At 38.6% G+C, this 14,139-nt stretch overlaps 1 protein-coding gene across 3 annotated transcripts in view; it reads left to right on the top strand.

Moving 5' to 3' along the window:
* Window positions 1-14,139, top strand: part of LOC132818085 (transmembrane protein 87A-like) — a 65,339-nt gene that overhangs the window by 25,877 nt on the left and 25,323 nt on the right. For all 3 annotated transcript variants that reach the window (XM_060828748.1, XM_060828749.1, XM_060828750.1), the window contains 5 exons: window positions 462-561; window positions 2,163-2,256; window positions 3,915-3,985; window positions 4,856-4,962; window positions 8,379-8,437. In XM_060828748.1, coding sequence (XP_060684731.1) covers window positions 462-561; window positions 2,163-2,256; window positions 3,915-3,985; window positions 4,856-4,962; window positions 8,379-8,437 — 431 coding nt within the window. The remainder of the gene's footprint in view (window positions 1-461; window positions 562-2,162; window positions 2,257-3,914; window positions 3,986-4,855; window positions 4,963-8,378; window positions 8,438-14,139) is intronic.

Here is a 14,139-nt window from a genome sequence, read left to right as displayed (position 1 = left end):
CCTGCTAAAATAAACAACTTCAAATTTCTCTTCATTAAACTGCATCTAACTTGTCTACCCATTCCACTAACTTGTCTTCGTCCTTTCAAAGTTCTGCGTGGACTTTCTTGAGGATCATGATGCTTCCAAGATTAGTTATGATTATTTGAAAGGCAGAGCAGGTTTGAGAGGCCACACTTGCTCTGAGTTCTTGATGATTAATTTCAGTTTTCTGGGCAAATTGAAGGGAAAAAGAAATGAGATTGGATTCCTGCCTTGTTATAAGCGACAAAGCAGTGAAACTGAAGATTTTGGGGTGAGATTTCACATCACCTGTGGTCTCTTACAGCAGGGCAAACATGTGGGACTAACTGGCCTATTTCTGCTGTATGTTAAGGTGTAATATTGAAGATATCATAGTGCTGTCAGTGAGTTATTGAAACCAGTATAACTATCATTTTCACAATTTGTGTTTAACCCAGTGCAAGGAGCAGTGATTTTTGCAGAATTACTTTCTGCGCTGAAGCGTTCTCTTGCTCGTGTTCTGGTCATCATAGTCAGTCTTGGATATGGAATTGTGAAGTAAGTATAAACAAAATTTCATGTCAATGCTGTCAACAACCAGGAACGAAACTTTGATCTAAGTACACATGTATTGTAGATTAAGTGAAAGGAAATAAATGAAAATAAGTACTTGTCACTTCCAGATACTGAGATGTGTGTAGGACTGCAGTTTTGCTACTTAAATAGCTCCTCTGAGGTTTTGCTTTCCTGAGAATTATCATTTAACCATCACTTGTGCAAAGCTCTCCTGAAAGTGCTGTCTGTGAATAAGGGACAGTTCTTCAGATGCTAATTACCTATTATGGCCACTAAGCAGACCCTGACCCCACTCACCATCTTGACTGCATCCTGAATTCCCCTCATTTATCCCCTCTCAGGCCCTTATTTGCTCCATTTCCTCTGACTTTTGATATTCTAAATTTGAATCTGACTTGAAATAACACTGAGCCCTGTTAAGGATGTCTGGAAAGGAGGACAACTCAGATGTTTACAACAGTATTCGCTTAGAATTGTTCATCTCTTTTAAAGTTAGAACATTTTTATCAGAAATTTTATTCAGCAAAAAGTGACAAAGCCAAAAGGGTGTTGAGGTGTTTAACTTAGTCAAAGAAGTTAAAAATAACACAACACAAGGTTATAGTCCAACAGGTTTATTTAGAAGTACAAGCTTTTGGAGCACTGCTCCTTCGTCAGGTACCTAGTGGAGCAAGATCATAGGACACCGAATTTATAGCAAAATATCTCACTAGTTACCTGACGAAGGAGCAGTGCTCTGAAAGCTTGTACGCCCAGATAAACCTGTTGGACTATAACATAGTGTTGTGTGATTTTATTTTTAACTTTGTCCACCCCAGTCCAACACTGGCACCTCTACATCTTATTTGAAGAAGTAGGTTTTGTGTAAGGTGTCAAAAGAATAAAAATGGCAACAATGTTCGTGGATAAATCCTTAAGTATCACTCTTATGAATCATTACAAGCAGTGGTGGGGTGAAGAATGATACCAGAGTCGAGAGAACGTACATATCTTGGAAAGTTGTATAGCTAGGGTGGTTACAGACCTAGAAATGGGTAAATCCAGAAAAAAGATGGTTTAACTTTGTTTTTTTTTAAGTTTATTCTTTCATGGAATGTGAATATCATTGGAGGCTAGAGTTTGTTATCTATCCTTAACTACCCTTGAACTGAATGGTTTATTGTGTTATTAAAGAATCAGCCATATTGTTGTGGATCTGAAATCAACTGCTGGCCAGACCAAGTAAAGATGACAGATTTTAGTCGCAGGAGGACATTGGTGAACCAGATGAGTTTTTATGACAATAATGATGCAACGGTTTCTGATGTAGTAGTCGTGATGACTGAGAGTTTCTTGATCCAGCCTCTCTCAATTTAAATTGCTGCGGTGAGATTTGAATCCATGTCCACAGTGTTTCAACCTGGGCCTTTGGATTATGAACCCAGAGACATTACGATAATGGCAATTTCTTCTGCTTTGTAGAAACACTAATGACATTATTTAATGAACGCACATTGGTGAGTGATGTCTTGTGCTACTGTAATTTATGTGGTACTGTTTGACATAGGCAACAAATTACGAGACAAATGTTCTCTTCATCACAGGCCACGTCTGGGAGCCATGCTGCACAGAGTAGTTGGTGTTGGCGTTCTCTATTTAATTTTCTCAGCAATTGAAGGGATTCTTCGAGTCACAGGAGTAAGTAGCATTTAAAAATAATTGTTTCAGGATAGGTGAAGTCAGTTTGGTGCTAGGACTCATCACAGCATTTTTAAACCATCACATTTTTTTTAATTATACAAATCTAATAAGGGTTATTATATTAACTCAGAATTAGTTTTCCCTCCTGAATTGATTTACGTTAAGTCTCACAGTTTGAGGAATTCAGGTTGAAGTTCTGAGTCCTATCCCTTGTGTTTGCTAGGGGAGTGCTTGTTTACTGCTGAACCACAATTATCTCGCCATTTGGTATCTCATTGTGTAGTAAAATATACTGACTGATTTCATCTCCTGAATTATTTTTTCCCCATGTTGATCTTGTTATTAATGACCCAGTATTCATACAGTGTCAGGTAACAACATAACTTCATACTTAGGTCCATTGGATGCTTTTCTGCTGAATGTGAAATAAAAATGACAAATTGTGAAATAGGTCTGTCATTCCACCCGGTTGAAAGGTGCACTTCACTCAATGTCTTCTTGTAGCTCAAAATCAACTTTTTGTTCTTGATTTAGACTCCCCTAACTACTCTGGCTCTGGTAGGGAACATCATTCTCTCGTTGATCGATTCCTGTGTACTGTGGTGGATATCCTTTGCATTACATTTAAATGTTACCCCCTCAACTTATTTCCTGACTAAATGAGTCAAAAGATGCAATGTCTGCTTTTCAGTTGTGAGCATGTGCTTTGCAATCAACAGGTATGGGTATAGGGTCCTGGCTGTCAAGGGGACTGAGTAAATATCTGGGCTGTCAGAAGTGAGTAAAGGGTCTGAGCTGTCAAGGGGGTTAAGTAAAAGTGAGTGAGGCTAGGATCTTTGCTGTGGAGGGGAATAAAAGTGGACTTTTTGCAGAGGAGAAATCAGTACATTGGAAGACCGAAAAGTTCTAAGAAAAGATATAAATTTGTCAACTACTGACGTGACTTTTATTAGATTAGATTACTTACAGTGTGGAAACAGGCCCTTCGGCCCAACAAGTCCACACTGACCCGCCGAAGCACAACCCACCCACACCCCTACATTTACCCCTTACCTAACACTACGGGCAATTTAGCATGGCCAATTCACCTGACCCGCACATCTTTGATCAGTCTGGGTATGAAATGAGGGGAGGAGATTGATGTTGGTTTGATCAATGAGGATTTAAGATAAATCAAACCAAGCTGAACTGATGTATTTTACAGAATGGTATCTAGAACATGAGTCCATGATTAGTATTGCCAAATCTGGCATGTTACTGACTCAGCTAAATTGTTACAAGTGTCATAGAGAAGACTGCATGGCTACTCAGCATGGTAGACATGGACTGGATAATGGAATGCCAGTTCACATCGAAACCAGGCTGTTGGTATTTATCTGTTTATTGGCTGTGAATATCCTGGTTAAACCTGTTCAGACAGCTTTAATTCAGTTCCAATTGGCTGTGGCCACCCAGTTACCAGTGGAGTGAAACCAAAAGTGAATATTGTCTTGAAGTTAATTGTGGATTTTATTCAATGCAATGTTTTGTGTTTCAAATCATTGAAGACATGCTTGCTATGCATATTGTGCTGTACTGGGTTTTCCAAATTCTTTTCTCATGCTCCCTCTTTCCCTTGCTTTCATCTAACTATCCTGTCCTTCCTTTTCTTTTAGGAGAATTTCGACTTGGCCCTTCTGGCTTTTATCCCTCTGGCTGTTCTCGACACTGCCCTTTGCTGGTGGATATCCTTTCTGGTTATGGGAACTTCTGAAAAAAAGATTTCTGTTCCGTTTTCAGCAAGGAAAGATCATTGCCTATTAAGCCTGATCCTTCTTGATGTATAGTTTGTAACTGATAAACTGTACTCAATCTCTAATCTACTGTGGGAAGTAACTGTCTACCAATTAAGTTTAATAATTATGTTTATGTAAATAGCGGATACCTTTGAATGAATGCATGGCGGCCATGTAAATAAGGAATTTAGAAGCCCTTCATTCCTATAGCCTTTAATTGCTGCTGATTCTTTTTATTTAGTTTGGTACTGACAATGTAGGGCTGTCTGATCAGGGTTAATGATAAATCCAACTCTATTTCCTGCTTTTATGATTAGTGAGTGTAAGCAATTGTAAAATTCTAAAACCTTAATTGTAAATGATGCACTCAAGAAAATAACAGGATTTAAAAAAACAAAAACAACTGAACAAGGATCAATTAATTGATTCCAAATCTCAGCCACACAAGTTGGTTAACTTAACTAACAAGTAGCTACTGGCCTTGGAAATGGAATGTTTTATGTTTTCAGGAGGAAATGCACCCCTCCGGAAGTAATATCCATATGGTCTGATACAGTATAATATGTGACTGTAGAATTAGATATTTGGAATTAATGGATTTATTTGGTGCATTTGGTTTCTTGAATTTGATATTGCCAATGAAACTTCTAAAGAATTTGCGTCAGTGAGTATACTGTTACTGTTAATCCTGATTTTTAATTTCGATGCATTTCCTCAAGCAGAATAATTGTTTTTTTCCAAACATTGAATGATTATTGTTATTTTTTCCAAAAGCAGTATATTTTTTTAAATTCCATCGATTTCCTTAACTGATGACACATCTTCATCAGCTTGACACAAACCATGAAGATGCTGAAGTTGAGAAGGAATGTTGTGAAACTTTCTTTATACAGGCATTTCACAAACACACTCATCTTTGCTGTCATAGGTAAGCTATAAGCATGTAGAACCATAGATTCATACAGCATGCAAACAGAGTCTTTGGTCCACCAGACTTCCCAATCTGACCTAATCCCATTTGTAAGCATTTGGCCCATAGCCCTCTTAAACCCTTCCTAATCATTTACTCATCCAGGTGTCTTTTAAGTATTGTCATTGTACCCACATCCAACACTTCTCTAGCATCTTGTTTCTTACACGTACCATTCTCTGCATGGAAACGTTGCCCCTAAGGTTTTTTTTTAAATCTTTCTTCTCTAAACTTAAACCTATGCCCTCCAGATTTGGAGTCCTCTACCATAGGAGAAAGAGCTTGGCTATTCATCCTATCCATGATTTTATAAACCTCTGCAAGGTCACCCCTCAGCCTGCAATGCTCCAGGAAAAGAATCCCCGCTCTAATCAGCCTCTCTCTATAACTCAAGCTCTCCATTCCCATATAAGTTCTTTTTGAACCCCCTCAAGATTAACAACATCCTTCTTGTAGAAGGTGATCAGAATGTTATGCAATTCTAAATGTGGCCTTACCAATGTCAACTACAGCTGAAATGTGACATGCCAACTCCTGTATTCAGTGTTAAGGCAAGCATGCCAAATGCCACCTTCATCACTTTGTCTGCCTGCGACTCCACTTTCAAGGAACTATGCACCTACTGCAGTGTTTTCTCTTAAGTGACCCGATTAGCCAGCAGTGTACCTTTTGGATCCTTGACAACAAAAGTTTCTGAAATTTATTCTCACTGACTTTGCTTACACCATGGTGAGTATATATTTGCAAAGTAGTGAAATATAGCCAATTTAACAGTAGAAGAATTGGCAAGTATAACATTGGGCTTGTGAAGGTTGACCTCTCAAATGGCTCTTCAAGTGACTGTACCAAGTATTATACTTAGAGCTATGCCATCTTCTTGACTGACACGGCAATCATGATGTATCTCAAAAGGGCAAAATATGTTTTGTATTGTCTAAAAATCATAAATCATTGGCCTGTAGTCCCTGGCCTAAACAATGCACTTGTCATTTCTAGTCTTTTGAATGACCTAACTAGAGGATTAGATGTTAAATGTAAATCAAGGTCTGAGTTTCTTTTTTGGAGGGTAAAGTGGTGTGTGTAGGTGGATAGGTTTTGGGATGTGAATTTCCTTGCAGTTTTTTTTTAATTGGCATTCCTACAACATTGAACATCATATTAATCTAAGTGGAATAAACACAACAGATGATCAATCACGTAAGTTCGCTACATTATGTTAGATTCCATGAAATGTCTCCATTTCACTTGGGGTTAAAAGAACAACTTGACCAGCATAGAGAGTTCAGGATAGGAAAATATCTGTTTGCATGAATTCTCTGCAAACATCAGCTATCTACTTGCACTTTCTTCTCCTGATATTATTTACAGCTACTTCAATCTGAACATAGTTGGAACATCTCCAGGGGTTAAGTGGTAGTAAGTACTATCTAGTACAGAAGGCATTCAAGAAAAGTTGCAAATTTGTATTTGGTCTATGTTATAAACTGACCTTGGCTAGTTCCAAAGTTAGAAGTTATTTCAAGCTCCCCGGTTAGCATGGAAGAAAATCAGCTTATATTCTCAACCATAATTACTATTTTGTGTATAGAATTAGAATAGAGTCCCTACAGTGTGAAAACAGGCCACACTGTACCCTCTGAAGAGTATCCCACCCAGATCCATTCCCCTACCATAACTAACGCACCTAACATACACATGCCTGAGCACTATGGGCAATTTAGCATGGCCAATTCACCCAACTTGCCCGTCTTTGGACTGTGGGAGGAAGCCTGAGCACCTGGAGGAAACCCACACAGACACAGAGAATGTGCAAATTCCACACAGACAGATGGCCGAGGCTGGAATTGCAGTTGGGTCCCTGGCCCTGTGAGGCACAATGCCGCATTTCATATTAAGATCTACTTGGGAAAGTTTACTGGCGTTCAAGCCACTCCTGTAGTTACTATAGAAGTTAAAATTTAATCAAAATACACAAAGTCCCCAATTTACCTGTCTGATGGAATCAGGTCAACAAACAGATACCAGTTCCCAAAAACTACTATATGTTACAAATAAATAAGTTCCAACCGTAGGTTAGCAAAATTATAAACTAACAACATATAGTTCAACTAATTGAACTCTCACCCACCTCCTGCCAAAAACATACTTTACGTGCACATACAAACAAATGCAATCAAAAAAAATTGGTAGATGAAACAAAAAAACTGGGGAAATACAATTCAACACCACTAGCCCAAAGAATTCAATAATTTGTTTTAAAACCCAAGACTTTGTGTTCTTCAGTTCCCTTTTTCCAGGTTCGTTCACTTCTATATAGGAGGCACAGGGCAATTAGTACACTAATTACAAAGTCTGTTAGTTACTGATTAAACACAATAGATTCCATCAAATGGTAGGAGAATATAAGTAGCTTTCCTCAGACACTTAGAACATAGAACATTACATTGCAGTATAGGCCCTTCAGCCCTCGATGGTTTCACGTGTCAGTGCAACAATCTTGAAGCCCATCTAACCTACTACTACGTCCATATGGCTATCCAATGATCATTTAAATGCCCTTAAGGTTGGCGAGTCTACTACTGTTGCAAGTAGTGTGTTCCACGCCCCTACTACTCTTTCAGTAAAGAAACTATCTCTGACATCTGTCCTATATCTATCACTTACTGAAAACCTATAGAGAACACAAAGCCTTCTTTTCCAACAGTCTAGAGGTTTCTCCCCACTCTTGTAAACTCCCCAAATGGTTCACCTGTCCAGCAGCCAAACAAAGAGTCATCATCAGGTTTATGACTTTTGGCAAACAGCACTGGTCACATTTGTACAAACCAATCTTTCTCAAACTGATCTCACCTGCTACACTGCTAGCAAAGCTGCAGTGTAAACACAACACACAATGAGTTGCAGCGCCTCTTTTCAAAAGTACAGCAACTCTTTTCCCATTTTGATTTTAAAACACTCCTTTTCCATTTTAGTCCACAGCTAAAAAATAAATAAAAATAAAAAGATTCTATCTTAACATTCGTGATGCCCAATGTTTGTGTGTGCACACACTTTGGGTGATGGCAGTCAACTTCATTTGTTCAACAGCCAGCTAAAACCTGTTAGGCTTTCACTAAGAATGGCATTGCATGTGAAATAATGTGTGGAATCTTATGCATATAGTAAGGCATAGGTGTGATGCAATTTGTGCACAACTGGGGTGCCACTGCATTTACCCTATACTCTGCAAATCATCCCTTCCTGTTGCTGAGGCAATGATTAGTGTATTCCAGGTAGATTAACCTTGATGATTCAGGTTGAAAAAGAGACTAGATACCTGTATATATTTCACTAGGTAATATTTCACCTTTAAATCCTTTACTTCCTCTGTATAGCGTCAATCTTTTTCATTATTTGGACAACCAAGAAGTTCCGGCTGGCAGACTGTCAATCAGTAAGTAAGCTCTCCTTAAGCCATGTTAATTATTTGATTTCTTTTTTAAAAAAATCTTAAGTATGAACTGCAGTCTTTGCATTGTATAGAATTGCTATTACTCTACCCCTTAGTTTATCCCTCGTTTGAAGTTGCTGTCTCTTGATGCAGCAGGAGACATATCCAAACTCTTCAATACCTCATCCCAAAAGCCAGACTTCACCTTTGGACCAAGGCAGTGAACTGACTCTAGACAAAGCAGAATATCATTCAGCACTCTCCTTTCACCAGATGTTCCTACATGATGTTGCATAGAATTCATTAACATGGATCCTATATATTTACTCCTCAGCCCTAAATCTATTTGGATAAAACAAATCTGATCATCTTGATGTTGGAGGATATGTTTAGACGAACAAATACCTGCTGACAGAAAGTCTGTATTGCCTGATGATATTGCAGTTATCATGGCTTTCTGCACATCTTAGGGGACTCTGTAGTTAGGCATACGTAGATAGACATTTTTATAACTTCAGATATAATTTGCAGAGTGGTATGTTGGTTCCCTAGTGTCAGGGTAAAAGGTAGCACCAAGTGATATTCAGTGGTTACCATGCACAGAGTTTTGAGAGGGAAAGGGGAATGGTTTAACAATTAGAAGTCCCAGCCAAATTTGGAAACTATTGAAATTTTTCAGGCAGAGTTTCAGTATCTAAAATGATTAAAAATGCAATCTCAAATGTATTTTGAGGATTCACGTATTCATTTTGGAATAAAGGTATTATGAAGAATGTTGAACAGGTTGGGCCTCATTCCAATGGAGATTGGAAGAGTTCAGCGAGGTTATCTTATTAAAATATGTAAGATCCTGAGTGAATTGATAGAGTGGATTCTTAGAGGGTGTTTCCCTTGAAAGAAAGACTAGAACTAGGGGATTTCTTTTTTCTCTGAATGTCATTGGTCTGTGGGATTCTCTTCCCAAAACATCAGTGGCGACTGGGTCACTGAATTTATGTAAGGCTAAGATAGACAAGTGAATTGAAGGTTATGGGAGATAGACAGTAAAGTGGAATTGAGACTACAACCAGATCAATCTTATTAAATATTGGAGTGGGCTCAAAGAGCCAAATGGATTTTTCCTGGTCCTAAGTCCTATATTCCTATGATTGCATCCAGTACCAAGTACTGGTGAGTACAGCAACAGAATCTAGTATAAATAAATGCGTGGCTATTGAAGTAATGTAAGAGGGCAACCGTAACATTGTTCAGATATTGGAATCAATTCTGTGAGAAGAGGCATTTATACAACAAGCTAATTTTGAACCAGTATCCTTACTCTGAGGTTAATTACTACTATTGTAGAATGCTTAAACCAACTTGATAGAGTTAGGAAAATTAAGGACTGAGAAATAAAAACAGCATTAAAATCAGATAGTGAGACAATCAATAGGCTTATAGTAGAGATGTCCCATGGCTGCCAAAAAACAAATCCCCATTTGGGTTAGTAAATATGCACCTATTTCAGAACCTTTTTTAAATTGTCTGATATGAATGCTAAGTTCACCTCCTAATGCTCTGGAAAAAAATAAATTGACTTAACATAGTGGGCATACATTTGCATCAAAAAAGGTTGCCTCGCTGCAGTGTTTGATTTCAATGCTCATTTCACTCCAAAAATAACATTGTGATATTTACACAGTTTGTCTAAATCTCATCTCACAGAAAGTAGCATCCCAGTCGCCCCAAATAATTCTGTTAGAGATTCTGATAAGATGTATTCGTGTGTGAAATAACTGAAGTCTCACTTTGCAACAGTAAATGTTACAAATAACTAATTTTAAGTGAGGTATAAACCAGATGCATTCTACAGCAGTATTGTGCATCCATTTGACGAGCTGCCACTATAATGCACTTTAATTTCTTGGCAAACCATCAATTATATCGGACCTTTACCATATCCCAAAAATTGCAGGGATCACACTGAGGAAAATAGCAACAGCAAGAAGGTATTAAGTTTGTATGTAACTGATGTTTAGAGCATAACTAATACATTTGGTATGTAACTGATGTTTAGAACATAACTAATACATTTGGTGAGCTGCAGGCACAAATTGCTGCGTAGCATTCTAAAGTAGTTCCATCAGACAATAAGATGCAAGAGTAGAAGTAGGTCATTTGGGCAATCGGCGTGCTGCACTATTTGATAAGACCATGGCAGATGTGATAATCCTCAACTCTACTTGCGTGCCTTTTCCTCCAACCTTTGTTTCCCTAACTGATTGAAAATCTGTCTATCTCAACTTCAAATACACTGGCCAACTATGTCCGTACAGTTTTCTGTGATAAAGAATTCCACAGATTCATTGTCTTTGAGAGAAGAAATTTCTCCTTACCTCTGTCCTCACTGGGCAACCTCATACTCAGATGATTATGACTTACAATCCTTGACTCTCCCATACAGAGGAACATCCTGTCAGAACTACCCTGTCAAGTCTCCTAAAAATCTTATGTCTCAAGAAGATCATCTCTCATTCTAATAAAATAATCTGAGTATAAGATTCTGATAAGAAAATACTTCATACTTTGGATCAATCTAGTGAACTTTATTTCTGAACTGCTTTGATGCACTTGTATCTTCCCTTACACAAGGGACCAAAACTGTTCACAGTATTCTAGGTGTGATGTAACTAGTGCTTTCTATAGTTTTAGTGAGAGCTATCTTTATTCTCCATTCCATTTAAACTAAAAGACCAATATTCCAATCACCTTCCCTGTTAACCTGCAGAATTCTATGCTATCTTTTCGGGATTCCAGCATAAGGACCCCAAAATCCCTCTGTAGCTTTCTGCAGTCTTTCTCCATTTATATATTCAGTTCCTCAACTCTTCTGGCCAAAGTACATATTTCACACAATCCTGAATTATATTCCATCTGCTTTTGTCCACTCAATTTGTTTGTGTTCTTTTATAGACTGTATCATTCTCATCACTTACTTTCCCACCAATTTTTGTGCCATTCAAAAACGTGATAGTACATTTACTTCCATAATCCAAGTAATTCATCTATATTTTAAATAATTACAGACTCAGCACAAATCCATTTGTGGGCGGCACGGTGACACAGTGGTTAGCACTGCTGCCTCACAGCGCCTGAGACCCGGGTTCAATTCCCGACTCAGGCGACTGACTGTGTGGAATTTGCACATTCTCCCCGTGTCTGCGTGGGTTTCCTCCCACAGTCCAAAGATGTGCGGGTCAGGTGAATTGGCCATGCTAAATTGCCTGTAGTGTTAGGTAAGGGGTAAATGTAGGGGTATGGGTGGGTTGCGTTTCGGCGGGTCGGTGTGGACTTATTGGGCCGAAGGGCCTGTTTCCACACTGTAAGTAATCTAATCTAATCTAAAAACTCCCTGTGGCTCTCCACTAGTTACAGGTTGCTATCCTAAAAATGCTCCCTTGTTTCAACACTCTTTTCTATAAGTTAGCCAATCCTCTAACCATACTAATGTACTACCCTCAACATCGCGTGCTCTTATCTTGTTAAGAAGCCTCATGAGCAATACCTTTTCAAATGCCTTTTGGAAATTCAAACATATATAATCTGTCAAATCCCTTTATCTGTCCTCTTGCTACCTCTTCAAAGAATTGTAATAAATTTGTTTCCCCTTCATGAAGTCATGTTGATGCTCCTTGATTATATCGTGTATTTATAATGTTTTGCTTTTCCATCCTTTATAATAGATTCTAACATTTCCCAAGAAGAGATGCCTATCACGCCTGTTTCTTTTTGTCTCCTTCCCTTTTTGAATAAGGGCATTGCATTGGTAGTTTTCCAGGTCTCTGGGACATTTCCAGAATCTAATGATTGTTGGGATATTAATACCAGTGCATTCACTACCTCTGGCTACTTGTTTTATATATCCCACGGTGCATTTCATCACATCCACAGACATATCATTCTTTAGCCCAGTTATTTTTCCTAGCATTCTCTGGGAAGCCAGGGAGGAGATTGCAGAGCCTTTGGCTTGATCTTTGTCATCATTCTCTATAGGAATAGTGCCTAAAGTTTGAGAATAGCATATGTTGTCCTTTGTTCAAGAAGGGGAATAGAGACAACCCTTGTAATTATAGACCAGTAAGCCTTACTTCAGTTGTGGGTGAAGTGTTAGAAAGGAGTGTAAGAGATAAAATTTAAGATCATCTAAATAGGAATAAGTTGATTAGGGACAGTCAGTGTGGTTTTGTGAAGGGTAAGTCGTGCCTCACAAACCTTATTGAGTTCCTTTGACATAGTGACCAAACAGGTGGATGAGGATAAAGTGGTTGATGTGGTGTATATGGATTTCAGTAATGCATTTGATAAGGTTCCCCGTGGTAGGCTTTTGCAGAAAATGTGGAGGCATGGGATTGAAGGCGATTTAGTGGTTTGGATCAGAAATTGGCTAGCTGAAAGAACACAGGGTGGTGGTTGACGGGAAATGTTCATCCTGGAGTTCAGTTACTCGTGGTGTAACACAAGGATCTCTTTTGGGTCCACTGTTGTTGATCAATTTTATAAATGACCTGGATGAGGGCTGAGAAGGATGGGTTAGTAAATTTGCAGATGACACTAAGGTCAGTGGAGTTGTGGATGGTTACAGAAGGACATAGAAAAGCTGCAGAGCTGGACTGAGAGGTGGCAAATGGAGTTTTAATGTGTAAAAGTGTGAGGTGATTCACTTTGGAAGGAGCAACAGGAATACAGACTGTTGGGTTAATGTTAAGATTCTTGGTAGTGTAGATGGGCAGAGAGATCTCTGTCCATGTGCATAGATCCCTGAAAGTTGCCATCCAGGTTGATAGGGTTGTAAAGAAGGCATACAATGTGTTAGCTTTTATTGGGAGAGGGATTGAGTTTCGGAGCCATAAGGTCATGTTGCAGCTGTACAAAACTCTGGTGTGGCTGCAATTGGAGTATTGTGTACAGTTATGGTCACCACATTATAGGAAGGATGTGGAAGCTTTGGAAAGGGTTCAGAGGAGATTTACTAGGATATTGCCTAGTATGGAAGGAAGATCTTATGAGGAAAGGCTGAGAGATTTGAGGCTGTTTTCGTTTGAGAGAAGGTTGAAAGGTGACTTAATTGAGACATAGAAGATAATCAGAGGGTTAGATAGGGTGGACAGTGAGAGCCTTTTACCTCGGATGGTGATGGCGAGCACAAGGGGACATAGCTTTAAATTGAGGGATGATAGATATAGAACAGATGTCAAAGGTACTTTCTTTACTCAGAGTAGTAGGGGTGTGGAATGCACCAACTGCAGCAGTAGTAGACTCTAAGGGCATTTAAATGGTCATTGGATAGGCATATGGATGAGAATAGAATAGTGTAGGATAGATGGGCATCAGTTTGGTTCCATAAGTTGGCGCAACATCAAGGGCCAAAAGGGCCTGTACTGCGCTTTTATGTTCTATGTAAGTTACCTCTAATGATAGTTATTGTGTTTATTTTCTTCTCCTTTAGCAATTTGATTATTGATTATTTATAAAATACTGTTAGTAGCAAGTGACTACAACAATTTCTACTGCAATAGAAAAGGTTTACTGATTTGCCAAGACCTTGTCATGGAGGAGGCAACAGGGAACTCTAGTATTCTAATTCAGAAAAGGCACAAGACTTGAACATATATTAGCTGCAATAACTAATTTAAGAAAAACAGTTGTTCTTGTAACATGGTTATTTA

Source organism: Hemiscyllium ocellatum, chromosome 8 (assembly GCF_020745735.1).
Source record: "Hemiscyllium ocellatum isolate sHemOce1 chromosome 8, sHemOce1.pat.X.cur, whole genome shotgun sequence".
NCBI classification, from domain to species: domain Eukaryota; kingdom Metazoa; phylum Chordata; class Chondrichthyes; order Orectolobiformes; family Hemiscylliidae; genus Hemiscyllium; species Hemiscyllium ocellatum.
The sequence above is the reverse complement of the archived record's forward strand: the minus strand, read 5'-3'. Positions and strand labels throughout refer to the sequence as shown.